This window comes from Arvicola amphibius, chromosome 1 (assembly GCF_903992535.2).
Source record: "Arvicola amphibius chromosome 1, mArvAmp1.2, whole genome shotgun sequence".
Taxonomy (NCBI): Eukaryota; Metazoa; Chordata; class Mammalia; order Rodentia; family Cricetidae; genus Arvicola; species Arvicola amphibius.
This window is the reverse complement of record NC_052047.1, coordinates 147,475,335-147,491,972: the sequence shown is the minus strand read 5'-3', so window position 1 is coordinate 147,491,972 and position 16,638 is coordinate 147,475,335. Positions and strand designations below refer to the sequence as shown.

The 16,638-nt window shown below is 50.3% G+C and overlaps 1 protein-coding gene across 1 annotated transcript in view; it reads left to right on the top strand.

Moving 5' to 3' along the window:
* The window catches only part of Lrp5 (LDL receptor related protein 5), a 108,043-nt gene extending 91,828 nt beyond the window's left edge, over positions 1-16,215 (top strand). Inside the window, exons 17-23 of the mRNA XM_038345728.2 lie at positions 479-604; positions 3,566-3,802; positions 6,111-6,221; positions 8,300-8,536; positions 9,140-9,279; positions 12,763-12,860; positions 15,748-16,215. Of these exons, the coding sequence (XP_038201656.1) occupies positions 479-604; positions 3,566-3,802; positions 6,111-6,221; positions 8,300-8,536; positions 9,140-9,279; positions 12,763-12,860; positions 15,748-16,009 (1,211 nt within the window). The 3' untranslated portion in view covers positions 16,010-16,215. The remainder of the gene's footprint in view (positions 1-478; positions 605-3,565; positions 3,803-6,110; positions 6,222-8,299; positions 8,537-9,139; positions 9,280-12,762; positions 12,861-15,747) is intronic.
* Positions 16,216-16,638: the final 423 nt, after the last annotated feature.

Genomic DNA, 16,638 nt, shown 5'->3' with positions numbered 1-16,638 from the left:
GCCCTCCTGGAACTCACTCTGTAGACCAGGCTCAAACTTGCAGAGATCCGCCTGTCTCTGCCTCCCGAGTGCTGGGATTAAAGGCCTACACCATCCCCGCCTGGCAAGACTTGGTTTTTATTTTTATTTTTTTTTTAAGATTTTATTTATTATGTATACAATACAGTGTGCTACCTCCATGTATGCCTGCAGGCCAGAAGAGGGCACCAGATCTCATTTCAGATGGTTGTGAGCCACCATATGGTTGCTGGGAATTGAACTCAGGACCTCTGGAAGAACAGTCAGCGTCCTTAACCTCTGAGCTATCTCTCCAGCCCAAGACTTGGTTTTTCTATCAGTTTCTATGTTAGTATTGATCAACGGGGCTGCTGAAGGGACCAAGTGAGGTGATCTTCTGTAGGAGCCTGGCATTCACCTGCACAGGATGAGCTCTGAGGAGGGAGAACCTGATCTTCTCCATCCTGTTCTGTCCATACAGCAGCCCACCCGTGTGCCCGAGACAATGGTGGCTGCTCCCACATCTGCATCGCCAAGGGTGATGGAACGCCACGTTGCTCCTGCCCAGTCCACCTCGTGCTCCTGCAGAACCTGCTGACCTGTGGTGGTGAGTGAACCTTCTATTGGGTCTTTGACTAGGAGCCACATTAGTGCCCTGCATGCTTTAAGGTGACAGAACCCATGACATCATCTCCAAAGCAGTCATTTCCTTACCTGTAGCCCCCTCCCTACTTAACACTTCTGTGTGCTTTTCCTGCAACTCACAGATTTTAATCAGTCCTAGTTTTCAGATAGTCCAGATGCGTGTGTGTGCACCTGTACTGTGGGGGCCATGGGTTCATCTGCACTGTTATTCCCAGCCATCCACCTTGTCTTTTGTTTGTTTTGTTTTTTTTTTCAGACAAGGTCTCTCACTGGGAACTGGAGCTTGCCAATTAGGCTAGGTTGACTGTCCAGTGAGCCCAGAGACCCTCTGTCTGCATCCTCAGCCCAGGAATTATGAACACGTGCCATCACACCTGGCTGTTTACACTGGGTGCTGGGGGTTGAACTCAGGTCCTCAGGCTTGTGTGGCTAGTACTGATCCCCACCCCAATAGTTGAAATACTTAAATAAAATCTTGAGAGACAATTTCTTCCGCCCATGTGTTGTTCAGAAGTGTGTTGTGAGGTGCAGGTTGGCTCAGTAGTAAGTATTTTTGCCTGGAAGGATTTATATGGTGTCTAGTTAGTTAGGAATGTCCTAGCTCTCTCTGCTCTGATTTCTGCTTTAATTCCACTGTGGTCTGAGAGCTTCCCTTGTGGGATTTCTTTCTTTAAATAGATTGAAGTAATTGAAGTGTACTTTATGGCCACTATGCATTATGGACTCCGTCTTTGTGAGTGTTTTATGTGCCCTTGGGGAGAATGAGCATTCTGCTGTTGTCAGGTAGAATATTCTAGAAAGATTTATAGATCCAGTTGATTGATAGTACTGATCAGTCATCTTTATCCTTCCTGACCACCTGTTCCGCTGTCAGTTATCCACAGGACTGTTGGATCTTATAGCAGATTTTTTTTTTAAATTATTTTTATTTTATGTGCATAAGTGTTCGCCTGCATATAATGCACCACACACCTCCAGTGTCCACAGGGCCAGAAGAAGGTATCATATCCCTTGGAACTGGAGTTACAAGCAGTTGTTAACTTCCAGATGGGTACCGTGAACTGAACCCCGATCTTCTGCAAGAACAGTCAGAAATTTGAACTGCTCTAAAAGTCTCTCTAGTCCCTCTGGTAACAGATTTGTGCTTCTGACCCCACCCCCACTTCCCCTGGGCCTACGTGGCTGTGATGGCAATGTGTCATCAAGAACCAGGTTAAGGAAGACCTGGGTTCAGATCCTGGACTCTGACTTCTAAGATGAGTGACCTTTGGATGAACTCTTGCATTCTTTGAGCTCTGCTTTCCCCTCTGTGAGATTGAGAGCAGACGTGGCAGGCTGGTTTCCTTTAGGTGACAGAGCACTGTGGGGAATGGCTGTGATAAAACAGTGATGATCTTTAAAGTCACCGTGATGAAGTCTGCTCCCAGGGCTTCCTTCCTCTCTGCTGTGACCTGGTCACCCCGGGTAGCCTAGGCTGCATTCTACCTTAGTATCCTCTGTGAGCTCCTGGGAGGGTCAGGCTTCATCCTTGCCCATGACCTCGCCTTGTATGCTTTTGGCATTGGCTGAGCGCATGGACACATCTCTTAACAGCTAGTCTTGCTTCTGGTAGACTGGCTGTGGTTCCAGGAGCTCCGGGAATGACTGCCTAAAACACCAAACCCTAGATTTTGGCCAAGAACAGAGAGACATTTTGTGTCTGTCCACTCTCTTTCACTTCTGGTGACTTACACAGGCTGGTAATCTGAAGATGTTTCTGCATGGCTCCCATGGATGCCTGAGCCTGCCTGCCTGGGGTAGGGGCAGTGCACCCAGGTCTGGCTCTCCGCTTGGGAGCATTGTGCCCCGCTGTCATTACCTCACCACGAGACTCAGGTCCCTTCTTTTGGTTTGTTTTGGTTTGTTTTTGAGACAGTGTCTCTCTCCCATAGTCCTGACTGGCCTTGAGCTTTCAATGTAGCCAAAGTTAACCTTGAACTCCAGATCCTTTCCCATCTCCAAAGTGCTCTGTTTACAGGCAGGTGCCTTTACACTCAGCTTGGGGCCCCTTCTCACAGCCCAAGAGATGTGTGTCTTTTGCACAGACACTTTGCAGTCTTTTATGGCCACTTGTGTGGTCACAGGACGGAGGGCTTGCTGAGGTTCTGAAATGTGTCGGGTCCAGTGTTTTAGCAGCACAACCCACCACTCCCTTGTTTGGCCCGCCCTAGCCACACGCGCTGTCTCTTCCCTATAGCCCCGTCACTCGTGCAGTGGCTCCTGGGTGTAGAGAGGAGGAAATGGAGGCTTTGAGAAGCCAAGAAACTTCTTGGGTTTTCCACCCTGTTTTGCTGTGTTGGCAGTCCGTGCTCTTTACCATAGAAAAGAGACATGTGGGGGCTCAGTGGGTAGACACACCTGCTCTGTGCGCATAAACCCCTGAGGTTGTATCACCAACAGCCACATCAAAACAGTTGTGGCACCTGTAGCCCCAGTGTGATGAGAGGCAGAGACAGACATGTCACTAGAGTTGCTGGCTGTCAGCCCAACTCCAGGTGTAGTGAGAGACCCTGTTTCACAGGAATAAGGTGGAGGGGGGGGATGCTATCCATGTCTGCATAGGAGCATCCCCCCCCAACACACACACACTAAAAAAAAAAACAAAAAAAGAAGAGACATGCATTGAGGATGTAGCTCTGGTGGTAGAGCACATATACAAGGCCTTGGCTTCAGTCCTTAGCACTGTGTAAACAAGGTATGATGACGCACACCTGTGATCCGGAACTCAGGAGACAGAGGCAAGAGGATCAGCAGTTCAAGGTCTTCCTTGGCTACTCAGCAAGTTTGAAGCCAACCTACTACATGAAAGCGTGCTTTGGGCTTCCTGCAGTTGTGTGGTTCACTGGAGTGAGTCTGCGTGACTGTGCTCTCCTCCCTCTCCCAGAGCCTCCTACCTGCTCCCCTGATCAGTTTGCCTGTGCCACTGGTGAGATTGACTGCATCCCCGGAGCCTGGCGCTGTGACGGCTTCCCCGAGTGTGCCGACCAGAGCGATGAGGAAGGCTGCCCAGTGTGCTCTGCCTCCCAGTTCCCCTGCGCTCGAGGCCAGTGTGTGGACCTGCGCCTGCGCTGTGATGGTGAGGCTGACTGCCAGGATCGCTCTGATGAAGCCAACTGCGATGGTGAGGCTCTGCCCTGCCCACCCTCGCTGCTATGTCCCACCCAGGCCCTGCCAAAGCCTTTTGGTCTTCCCTCCTGTACACCAAGCATTAGACTCCACCTTGCCTTCCTCAAGTAGGGGGCTAGAAAGCAGCTAAATAGGCAGGTCCTCTTGATGGGAACAAATGAAGTGAGTTTTAGGCGCAGCCTTGAAGAAATGCTTCACTCTATCAACCGAGCTACCTTCTCAGGCTTTTCCTTAGGATGTGTGTGTGTGTGCATGTACGTGTGCGTGTGTGCATGCATGTATATGTGTGCTGTGTGCACCATGTTGTGCTAATAGAGATCAGAAGACAGCAGCTTGTAGAAGTCAGTTTTCTCCTTCTACCATATGGGTCTCAGGGAACATGTTGGTCACCAGGTTTGACTGTAAGCATCTTTTCGTTTTTTGTTTTGTTTTGTTTTTGTTTATTTCAAGACACGGTTTTTCTGTGTAGCTTTGGAGCCTGTCCTAGAACTCACACTGTAGACCAGGCTGGCCTCAAACCCACAGGAATCCTCGTCTCTGCCTCCCGAGTGCTGGGATTAAAAGGCACGCACCGCCACCACCTGGCGACTGTAAGCATCTTTATCCACTATGCCAGTGGCTCTCAGCCTTCCTAGCAGTGACCCTTTAATACAGTTCTTCATGTTGTGGTATCCCCAACCATGAAATTATTTCGTTGTTACTTCATAACTGTAATTTTGCTACTGTTATGAATCTTAATGTAAATATATGATATGCAGGATGTCTGATATGTGACCTCTGTCATAGGGTTGTTTGACCCCACATTGAGACTCCCTGCACTAAGCCATCTCACTGGCCAGCCTTTAAAATTTTTTTAATTCAGTTTTATGCGTATGCATGTTTTGCCTACATGTATGTATGTATGTGCACATGTGCCTGCCTGGTGCTTGCAGAAGCGGGAAGAGGGTGTTGGATCGACTGGAACTGGAGTTACAGATGATTATAAGCTGCCATGTGGTGCTGGGAATTGAACCTGGGTCCTCTGGAAGAGCAGCCAGTGCTCTTACCTGGGTATCTCTCTAGCCCTCACTGACCCTTCTTTAAAGTTTGCCAATATATCTCTTTTGCACTTGTTGTGCATGGCATGATACGTGACCTGCGCTGTCCTTGGTCATCTGCCACATGTTTTAGCACCATAGGCACAGATCTGTCACTGAGCTGTTCCTGTGGTTACTTTTACTGCCTCTGCCCAAAGCTGCTGGGTGATGTTCTCCATGAGTCAGATGCTGTCTGCCACCATCCTCTGCCCTCATTCAGCAGAGACCTGGAGTGACCTTGGTGGCTTCCTCTGTGTGACTGTGACGATGACTTTGCTGCTCACCAGTACTCTGAGTGATCTGGTGGAGACCATGGACCAGGGGTTAGCATATGATGGCACATGTGCCAAACTCAGCTAGCTGCCTGTGTGTGTAAATAAGGGTCCATTGGCATGCCTGGCCCAGTTACTGCTGTACTCAGCTAGCTGCCTGTGTGTGTAAATAAGGGTCCATTGGCACGCCTGGCCCAGTTACTGCTGTACTGCTCTCATGCTAGGCAGGGGAGCTGGGTGGTTGGTTGCAGAGCCAGTAATAGTGTGTGCTTCTAGTTTGAGTGTCACTTGATGAGTTCAGAATCTATCCTTCCCTCCTCCCACTCACCTGGCCACACTCCTTCTGGTGTGAGATATACCACCAATAGCACCAATAGGTGCTGGCCCCCGACTCCTAGGAAGGACAAAGTGCACTTGTCTCCTTTCCCAGGTCAGGAACCTGGGGCATGTCAGGAGAGAGTCGTTGTGGGAGATGCTGCCAAGCACCCAGGTGTTCCCCAAGGTGCTGTAACTTGATAGGTTTCCGTGCCCAGTCTCCGTCCACATGTTAGAGGAGATGGCCTTGGTCCCCCTGAGTGCAGCTTATACCTTCGTGGAGTTCTGGGCTCCACTGCCCCAGCCTGCCTGCACTGAGGAAATGGTATTTCTGCCAACTCCACTTCAGCCCCACCTCCTTGGCCCTGGACCTGAGGCTGTTGTTCTTGCTCTTTGCTGTCTCTGACTCAGACTGCATGCCTCCTGGGGGCAGGCTGGCATCAAGGTCTCTTCCTTACTATCATGGTCCTGCCCCTCTTCACTCTGGACCTTGGAACAGGGGTTGTGCTGGGCTAAGATGGGGTTTTCCGTGGTCTTTCCTAGCTGGGAAAGCGTTCTTGCTGTTGGCTCAGCGTTGGTTGGGGCCAGGACAGCAGCTGCCCTCCAGCTCCTCTGAGCGTGACCCCTTTTTCCCTCACAGCTGTCTGTCTGCCCAATCAGTTCCGGTGCACCAGCGGCCAGTGCGTCCTCATCAAGCAGCAGTGCGACTCCTTCCCCGACTGTGCTGATGGATCTGATGAGCTCATGTGTGGTGAGTGCTTCCAGGCAGGTTCCCCAATGGGACGGGGTCTGGGTGGAGGTGGGGTGGGGCTGTGGGACCTGAGGCACCTGGGAAATTTCATTTAGTGGGTGTCCTAGTTTTGTTTCTGTTGCTGTGATGAAGTGCTCTGACAAAAGCAACTTGGGGAGGACAGGTTTACTTGACTTTCAGTTCCAGGTTACAGTCCGCCATTGTGGGGAGGTCTAGGGAAGGACTTTCAGTTCCAGGTTACAGTCTGCCATTGTGGGGAGGTCTAGGGAAGGACTTTCAGTTCCAGGTTACAGTCCGCCATTGTGGGGAGGTCTAGGGAAGGACTTTCAGTTCCAGGTTACAGTCTGCCATTGTGGGGAGATCAATGGAGGGGCTCGAAGCAGCTGGTCACAGTCAAGAAGAGAGAATGAGGGCTGGAGAGATGGCTCAGTGGTTAAGAGCACCACCTGCTTGTCTAAAGGTCCTGAGTTCAATTCCCAGCAACCACATGGTGGCTCACAACCATCTGTAATGAGATCTGGTGCCCTTTTCTGGCCTGCAGGCATACATGTAGGCAGAATACTGAGAATACTGTATACATAATAAATAAATAAATCTTTTAAAAAGGAGAGAATGAATGCACGCATGCCTACTAATCAGCTCTTTCTCTTCTCTCACACAGTTTAGAACCCAAACCAAGTAGTCTGGGTTTTTCCACATCATATGCCATACATAACCCTTGAGTAACATGGACTAACACCCAAGGATGTGAGTGTTAGTGCTAGATGATAGGTGGTCGGGCAGGGAAGGCTTCCTAAAGACTGTCAGTCAGACAGGAAGGAACTGGGATTCCAGAGAGGATATGATGTTTTTCTGCCTGGGTCTACTTCATCTACCCCATAGGGACTAGAGCAGAGATCTCTGCTGCTGGAAAGGAGGGCATATTGGGAAAAGGACATTTCCTTATGGACTCAGAAACCATCACAGCTTAGATGCCTTGGGCACTGACTCTGGAGTGGCCTGATTTAGATGGCAGAGTTGGGTTGCTGATGTCTTTCTTCTGCTGGGCAGGTGCTGTGTATCTGGTAAGGTCTGTACATGGACTGCCATAGGCCTGATGTTCACACTCAGGCTCCATCTTCTGAGACAAAAGCTTTTTCCTGGCTCTTTCATGATGTGGGCAGTTAAGAAGGAATGGAGTTGATGTCCTTGGGAATGTTGTGTCCCAAGGTAAACATACTTTTGTCAGCTGAATCAGGAACGTGTCTTTTACACTCTGGTGGCCTTGTAATTGAGGTGATGTAAAAGCTGAAGACTGGGGTGCTGGAGAGATGGCTCGGAGGTTAAGAGCACTGGTTGCTCTTCCAGAGGTCCTGAGTTCAATTCCCAGCAACCACATGGTGGCTCACAACCATCTGTACTGAGATCTGGCGCCCTCCTCTGGCGTGCGGGCATACATCAAGGCAGAATGTTGTATATATAATAAATAAATAAAAATTAAAAAAAAAAAAAACAGAGCCGGGCGGTGGTGGCGCACGCCTTTAATCCCAGCACTCGGGAGGCAGAGGCAGGCGGATCTCTGAGTTCGAGGCCAGCCTGGTCTACAAGAGCTAGCTCCAGGACAGGCTCTAGAAACTACAGGGAAACCCTGTCTCGAAAAACCAAAAAAAAAAAAAAAAAAAAAAAAAAAAAATAAAAAAAAACAAGCTATATGTTAAAAAAAAATAAAAAATAAAAAAATAAAAAGCTGAAAACTGGTACCCAGTTGCTCACACTGACTCCAGATCATACCATCCTGCTCTCTTATATCACAACATGGGCTAACTCAGGAATACCTGCTACCAACCTTCGCCAAGCATGGTGCTGGGCAGAAGCCTGTGAGCACAGGTTAGGCCATTGGAAAGGAGGCAGAGTTGGCCAGGCAGAGAGCAGGGAGCAGCAGACAGTTGTCCCAAAGTGAGCCATATCCCATGTCCCTAGCTCATCTGCTCCTTCCTGCAGGTGCCAAGTTTGGGCAAAGGCAGCCCCGCTCGGGTTGACAGCATGTTTTGTGTGGGAGGCCATCACTTTGGGGTTAACGTGAGTGATCTATCCAACAGAAATCAACAAGCCTCCCTCCGATGACATCCCAGCCCACAGCAGTGCCATTGGGCCTGTCATTGGCATCATCCTCTCTCTCTTTGTCATGGGAGGGGTCTACTTTGTCTGCCAGCGAGTGATGTGCCAGCGCTACACGGGGGCAAATGGGCCTTTCCCCCATGAGTACGTCAGTGGAACCCCTCATGTGCCTCTCAATTTCATAGCCCCAGGTGGCTCACAGCACGGTCCCTTCCCAGGTAAGGAGCCTGAAGCTGTCTCTCTAATGGGGGAGGTTTGGTGAGTTGTCTGAGAAGAGCCCAGAGGGCCACCCACAAAGATACAGTTTGTGTTTGCAGATGCCCAGGGCAACACTTTCTGCTTCAGATCCTATCAATAGTGTGGCAGGCCCATCTCTGAAAGTGCCTGTTCACTCAGGGTCCACCATGGAGGTGGCCCAACCCTATACAGCCTTGGCTTCCTCTCTCTTCGCCTAGTCTGTCTTCTCACTAAGCCAGCCTCCTTGAACTGCAGTATCCAGAGGTTGATGTGACCTGGCTCATCTTGAGGGTGGAGGGCAGGGCTTGCCAGGGGCTGCCGTGGTCTCCGCTTCTCAGCATTCTCAGCATACCTGAGCTCTGTCTGCATGGTATCTCTGTACTCAGCCCTACGCAGGGCTCCCTTCTGCAGGCTTCCCAGGAGTTACTGTGAGTCTGCATGTTTTGTAGAGACCTAGGTAGCTTGCCCTGATACAGCCAAAGACCTGTGTCAGTTGGAATACGTTCACCTGAGTGGACATTTCATGGGCATCAGGGCCCGAAGCGGGAGTTCGTTCATTGTGCCCCGCCTCTCCTTCCCCACAGGCATCCCGTGCAGCAAGTCCATGATGAGTTCCATGAGCCTGGTGGGGGGGCGGGGCAGCGTGCCCCTCTATGACCGGAATCACGTCACTGGGGCCTCATCCAGCAGCTCATCCAGTACAAAAGCCACGCTGTATCCACCGGTGAGTGAGACAGGCCGATAAATGGGTGACAGTGGGGGAGTCCTGTCAGTGCTAGTAGCTCCAGGGGCTTCCTGGGTGGGAGATCTTTCTAGAGCTTGTAATTCTCCAGCACCCCAGAGAGCGGTGGTGCATACTCCCCTTTGTTTTCCTCACTGGTGGCGTTGTTTTCTGAATAGAAAACGGTGGCTATGGACATGGTCTGCAAACACGTATGTACACCAGGGACGTGGCTCCGTGCATAGCGTGTTTGCTTAGCATGTTCAAAGCTCTAGACTCCATCCCTAGTTCAACACATACCAGGACCAGCGGGTATAGAGGTGAGGAACCCAGGACCATCCTTGTCCATACGTCCTTGTTTATACAAGAAGTTTGAGGACACTCTGGGATGCATGTCTTCCTGTCTCAGAAGACAATATGTGTGGCGGTACACACTTTTAATCCCAGCAGTCGGGATGCAGAGGCAGGAGGATCTGTGAGTTTGACGCCAGCCTCGTCTCCATAACAAGTTCCAGGAAAACCAAGGCTACATAGGAAAACATTGTCTAAACAAACAAAATATAAACAAACAAAAAAAAATTATCAAAGAATAAAAGAAACATGGAAAGCTCTCACCTCCAGTTCCCGTTATTCCTGGGACTTTCTGGTGTCCAGGCAGTTCTCTCGTCTTACATCATGGTCCTCACCGCCTTGCTGGGCCCATCTAGCCTAGGAGAACGTCTCTCCCTGTCCCACCAGGAATTTTTGTGGCTTCCACCATGGCCTCAATTTCTTGAAAACAGATGGTTATCATCCAAAGACAGACAACCAAGCAGTATGATTTTTGTGTGGAGCTTTCTTCCGAGTTGGGGTGGGGGCGTCTGTCTCCCAGCCCTCATCCTGTGAGGAAGAGATTGTGGAGAGTGACTGACCAGTCCTCTCCTGTGAGGGAATGCCCTCCCTGAGGCAAGCGGAGGAGAAACCTTGTCTCCAGAGTGGCTTGTTGCACCGTGTGAATCTGTATGTAATACTTCTCCCATACCTGTGGGAACACATGCCAGCATCCCTTCCCCCTGCAGATGCTAAAAACTGCAGGTTGTGTCAGGCAGACACACGCTGGTTCTCCCTGTACAAAGACCTGTGGTCAAGTCTGTGATTTAATAATAAGTCTGAATAATCGTAATAGTATCCTGCAGTAAGTTATTACAGGGCTGACAGGATGGTTTAGCAGGGGAACCCACATGGTAGGAGAAAAGCGATTCTCTGAAGCTGTCCTCTGACCTCCACATGTGCTGTGGCACATGTGTTGTTGCTGGGCACTGGTGGCACATGCCTTTCATCCCACCCTTTCATCGGGAGGCATAGGCAGGCAAATGAGAGTCAAGTCAGAACATAACCATTTTCAGGACTGCACAGTGAGGGGCTGCAGCAGCAATGTCCTTGAAGACCTTGGTGCCCGGCTGTGCTCCATAAGCATTTGCTTCCCCAGTTCTTGCAGCTTACACAAAGGCAAGGACAGCCCTTCATATGTCTTCCAGGGTCTCCCTGGGGAGCCCACATTGCCAAGGATTCCCCCTCCCCTTTGGGGTGTCCCTTGTTTGTGTGTTGTTGACTCCTTATCATGCCTCCCCTCATCCTGGGCGGATGGGGCCGAGGACAGTGTTATCTCTGGGTGACAGGATAGGAGCTGAGTCTTCCGAAAGTTCCAGAGTCTATTTTTAGGGGCCAGCATCTGGAGTTTAGAAACCCCCTGTTGTTCTTGCACTCTCTGCAGCCTCTTGTGACAGCACAAAGCTACCCTCTCTTGAGTTGCAGCCCTGCTCGTTGCAGTGGGTTCCCCAGGAAACTGAGAAGCTAGCTCTTCAGAAGTAGCTCGAGTACTCCCAAGTAATGGGATTAAAGGCATAAGCCACTACTGCCTGGCTCTGGCTCTTTTAGTCTGGATCAATCTTGTGTAACCCATGATGGCCTTGAACTCACAGAGATCTGTACGCCTCTGCTTCGGAATTAAAGGTGTGTGCCACTACTGCCTAGTCTCTACAGCTAACTAGTGGCTAGCTCCGCACTCTGATCTTCAGGCAAGCTTTATTTGTTAGATTACAAATAAAATTATCACTACAGGCACCCTGTGGCTTGCACTTGGTGTGCCTTGTGTACATTTCATTAGCACATCCCTAGGAGGATTGTGCTTAGGAACCACAGTCTGGCTCATCCTCAGAATGACAGATGCGATTCCCCTGGCACTGACTTTTCTTTGTCACGGGTGGGTCAACGGGAGCTGTCCCAATCTTAGTGCCTGGGTCTTGGCACCTATCTGTGTGCCTTAGTCTATCATTTTAACCTCTATTGCTACAGGAGACACAGTTCCTCTGTGTGCCAGCAGAGGGCCACACTTGAAAGACTTGCTGTCAGCACTCCACTGGTTTATTTTGCCTCATGGGTTCAGAGTTCAAAGGCTTCAGCCTGGAGTTCCTTGCCCAGCACTCTTGGCAAAACATCATGCTAGAAGTGATTCATGAGCTAGGAAGCAAAGAGAAAACTAGCAAGGGGCTGAAGGGGCTGGGAGGAGGTGCTTCTGCAGTGACCCACTTCTTCCAAGGAGGCCCCGTTTTGTACCTTTTGCCACCTCCAGTGCCTTCATATTATTTCTCTTTTCTTTCTTTCTTTTTTTTTTTTTTTTTTTAAGACAGGGTTTCTTTTTGTAGCCTCGGCTGTCCTAGACATCACTCTTGCCCAGACTGTCCTCAGAAACACAGCCTGCCCTTGCCTCCTGAGTACTTGGATTAAGGGCATGTGCCACTACCGCCTGGCTCTATTATTTTTCATCTAGGGATTGATCCATCGATTGGGTCACAACACTCAGGATGTAATCAGAAACATACCGAGAGGTCCCTGCTCCATCAGTGTCCATCAGAGCACATTCACACAGTCCAGGGTGTTGTCCTATCACAGCTGGGGTGGGTGGCAGGGCAAAGCTCGCTGAGAAGGGGGTGGGGCCGCTCCCTCCTCATCCAACCCCTGTGTTGGAAAGTGCTCCAGCGGGGACTTGGGGCGTCCTGAGTAGGAGCTAGGTCACAGGCAATGGCAGGAGGTACAGGAATGAAAGCCAAGTGCAGTCAGCATGAAGTTCCTGAGGAAGCAGAGAGGTGCGTATGGACAAGTGGAGACAATGGAGACCAGGGCGGAGGAGACCAGGGCTCTTGCTGACATCCCTTTTGGTGTTCATGGCCAAAATCTGGTTGTGGTCCTGAGGGGTCTCTACTGACCAGCAAAGTGATGCCCGAGAGGCAAGGACAGTTGGGTTGAAAGCACTATGTCCCCATGCCTCTGGCCACCATCAGCTCTGGGGAAGGTGGCTGATGTTTCCCTTCTGTTTTCTAAGTTCACTAGCTCTAGAGAGGTCTGTGAACCATGGGCTGAGAACAGAGCCTCAGATCCCAGGCTGGCAAGTTGGAGGGGTGGTTTAGCCAAGGGAGGCCTGGAGTAAACCCTGCTTGCTCTCTTTAGATCCTGAACCCGCCACCATCCCCAGCTACGGACCCCTCCCTGTACAACATGGATGTGTGTTACTCTTCGAACATCCCAGCCACTGCCAGACCATACAGGTAGGAGTCCATCCTTGCCTTCCATATATAGGGAGGAGGGTCTCATCTTCATCTTTCATAGGGTGTGTCTCATGGGTTCTATCTTTCCCATTTCACTTCACTCTCTGGGTCCTCAGGGTTGCCTCTGTGTTGTGAGCTCAGGGCAGGCTAAGTGTTGCTTAGACACCAGGTGATTTTTTTTTTTTTTTTTTTGAGTTGTGGTTTCTCTGTGTAGCTTTGGAGCTTTGGAGCCTGTCTTGGAACTTGCCCTGTAGGCCAGGTTGGCCTTGAACTCACAGAGATCTGCCTGCCTCTGCCTCCTGAGTGCTGGGATTAAAGGCATGTGCCACCACCACCCAGCAAGTACATCTTAATGGGCTTTGCTGTCACTTGGGACACCTGGAGCATGGCCTTGAAGGAATCCAGCATAGTATTCGCACCCATTGGGGGAAACCAGTGCTTAGGCCTCAGGGCTCAGGCTCCAGTCCCTGCTGTGTCCCACCCCAGCTATTGGTCCTGGCAACCCTGGCCACCATGATGCCAGAGCCTCAGAAGGCTCAAGTGTGTGTTTAAAAACCACTGTGATGCTGGCCCTTGGTCAGAGCCTGACAAGGGTAACCTCTGTTAGGATGATTTTTTAAAAATTATTTGTTTGTGCCTGAGGAGGTCAGGGGATCCCTTGGAGCTGTGGTTATGGGCAGTTGTGAGCTGCCTGAGTGAGTACTGGGAATCAAACTTCGGTCCTCTGCAAGAGCAGTTCATGTTCTTTCCAGCCCAAGGGGTGATTCTTGCTCTTTTCTCAAAACAATGGTCTCTCTGAGCCTGAGAAGCCCACAAGCTGGTTCAGCCTGACCCTGACCTCCAAGTTACCTTTATTTTGGGGTCTCAGACCAAATTCCATGAGTGAGAATGTTATTATGAGCCATTCTTAATCTTGAGGTGATGTAAATACATAGTCTACTCCTCTTCAGAAGGTCCCAATGATAAACTAAACAGTTCCACCAAAATTCACACCAGGGAACCAGTGAGCTTATTGGTCTGTCTTAGAGGACTATGGTGACACTTCCCCCGGCAAGTCCCCACACTGGAAAGTCTTCTCCCAGCATGGATGGAGTTATCCCGGGCCAAACACATTTAAAGCAGAATTGCACATACATGAGAGGGAGCCACAGGTGAGGGTTCAGTGACCCTCTCTAGCCCCTTTTCATTTGAGGAAATATCAGAAGTCAGCAGGACCCCAAGTGATGGGTCCCTAGAAGAGGGCCCACCTGCTCTAATGAAAGCAGCTGGTCATGTTGCTCAGAGAACCCACATTCTACAGCAGAGTGTCCACAGAATATAGAGGAGAAGTAGGATCCAGGGATACTGCTGTGGTTGCCGTAACTAATCAGAGTCTAGGGTGCAAAGATGGGCATAACTCACAGGGCTGCCTTCTAGGTACTCTAGGCCTCAACCACAGGGGAGCTACCTGCCAAGGCAGGTAGAGAGGGCCTGGGCCCGTCCAGCATGTAGGCCAGGGTTCTGGCACCTGTCCAGACCACACAGTCTCCGTGCCTGGGTCCCTGGCCTACTGGGCCTTCCAGGGTGGCCCTGCCTGCCATCTAGTGACCATTTCTGGGAACTCTTGCACGAACTTGTCAGAGATTGCAGCCCTCTTAATACTGCTGCTCAAGGACCTGCGGTGGATTCCTAGTGTCAAAAGTATAACACTAGTCCTCAGACTAGAAATAGCCATGCCTACAAAGCCAGTTCCCCATTCTCTCACCCTGCCTGCCTTTGCTCTGGGTCCTACTCCAAGGCACTGTCCTTTCCGTGGCCTGACCTTGCTGAGGCTGAGTTGTATGTTGCTGCTATTTCAGCCTCCCATTCCTGCTCATGATGACCGCAGCATAGTGGGTCCAGGCTCTGAAAAGATACCATGATACTGGCTTTGGTGAGTTCAGGACACGGGGCCTGACATAGAGTTTCTGGGCCACTGCAGGAGACTGAAAGATGTCACCAAGGTCGGGGTGCTTTAACTTAAGACACGACTGTTCCAGAACCACATATCCTCAACAGTTGCAGAAAAGAGCATGTGGTCAATAGCTATTAAACACTTTCTCCTGTAGACACTTATGCTTCTAGCATGTTACACATAGAATCTTACTTCATCCTTAATAAGCCTTTTAAGAAATAAGGCTGGGGCCGGGTGGTGGTTGCACATGCCTTTAATCCCAGCACTCGGGAGGCAGAAGCAGGTGGATCTTTCTGTGAGTTCGAGACCAGCCTGGTCTACAGAGCAAGATCCAGGACAGGCTCCAAAGTTACACAGAGAAACTCTGCTTCAAAACAAACAAACAAACAAACAAATAAATAAGGCTGGGAGATGACTGTTATACAACCATTAGGAGTGGAGTAAAAGGCCACATATAGTGGAGAGTTGCTGTAGTCCCAGCACCAAGGAGGCAGAGGCAGGATCCTGGGGGCTCGTTGGCCAACCAGTCTAGCTAAATTGATGGGCTCCAGGTTCAGTAAGAGCCCCTGCCCAAAGGATAAAGTGGAAAGAGATGGGAGGGGACACTTGAGTTCGACCTCTGACCTCCATACACGGGTCCATGAACCCTCACACATACATATGAATATGCAAGCACATACCCAAAGCAGAGGTGTTTCCTTTTGAGAAACGGAAGTTCGGAGGTTAAGTGAACTCCTCCCAAAGTCAGCGAACAGGTTCTGCTGACTTGTCTGGAAAGGGATCAGGGACCTAGTTCTTAACCAAGCCCTGGCTGTGGAGGCAGAGCGGGAGAAAGAGAAAGTGAACCCCAAGTTATGACACCCAGCAGACCTTGCCCCTGAAGGCTTGCTGAGGACAAGCAGTTCAAGGGCCTTGTATAGGCGCACCTGCCAACCTCCTCTCTTTTCCCTCTAGACCCTACATCATCCGGGGCATGGCACCCCCAACAACACCGTGCAGCACGGACGTGTGTGACAGCGACTACAGCACCAGTCGCTGGAAGACCAGCAAATACTACCTGGACTTGAATTCGGACTCAGACCCCTATCCACCCCCACCCACCCCCCACAGCCAGTACCTGTCTGCAGAGGACAGCTGCCCACCCTCACCTGTCACTGAAAGAAGCTACTGCCACCTCTTCCCACCTCCTCCATCCCCCTGCACGGACTCATCCTGACCTCGGCTGCCCACCCCGGCCTCGCTGCCTCCCTGTAAATATTTTTAAATATGAACAAAGGAAAAATATATTTTATGATTTAAAAAATAAATATAATTGGGATTTTTTTTAAAGATGAGAAATGTGAACAGTGATGGGGGTGGGCAGGGCTGGGAAAACTTTGTACAGTGGAGAAATATTTATAAACTTAATTTTTTAAAACATAACTGCCATTCTTTTGTGCTCTGTGAATATTTAAGTTGCCTGTTCCCAAAGAATGAACGGTCCCCCACTTGGTGGCTGTTGTGTGCACGTTCTCCTATGCATGGGTATCCCTTTATCAAGCCCCCTCAAGCAGAGACAGGCCAGTACATAGGTCGAGCCAGTGGAGTGAACTGACCTGTACAGAATAGCATATATTCTGCAAAAGGCTCAGGACATTTCCTGTTTTGTACTGGATTTCTGGGATTCAAGCTGGGTGGGCATGCTGGCTCAGCCTGGTGCCAGTCATGAGGTCTGAGGCCAGGGTAGCCCATCTGACCCTTCCATTTCTGTAGACCCCATTGGAGGAGCTGTGAGCTTCACTCTGCCAGACTGTGGTTGTTCTGGTCATGTCTTAGACAATACCCTTTGTTCGCAGAGGCACTGAG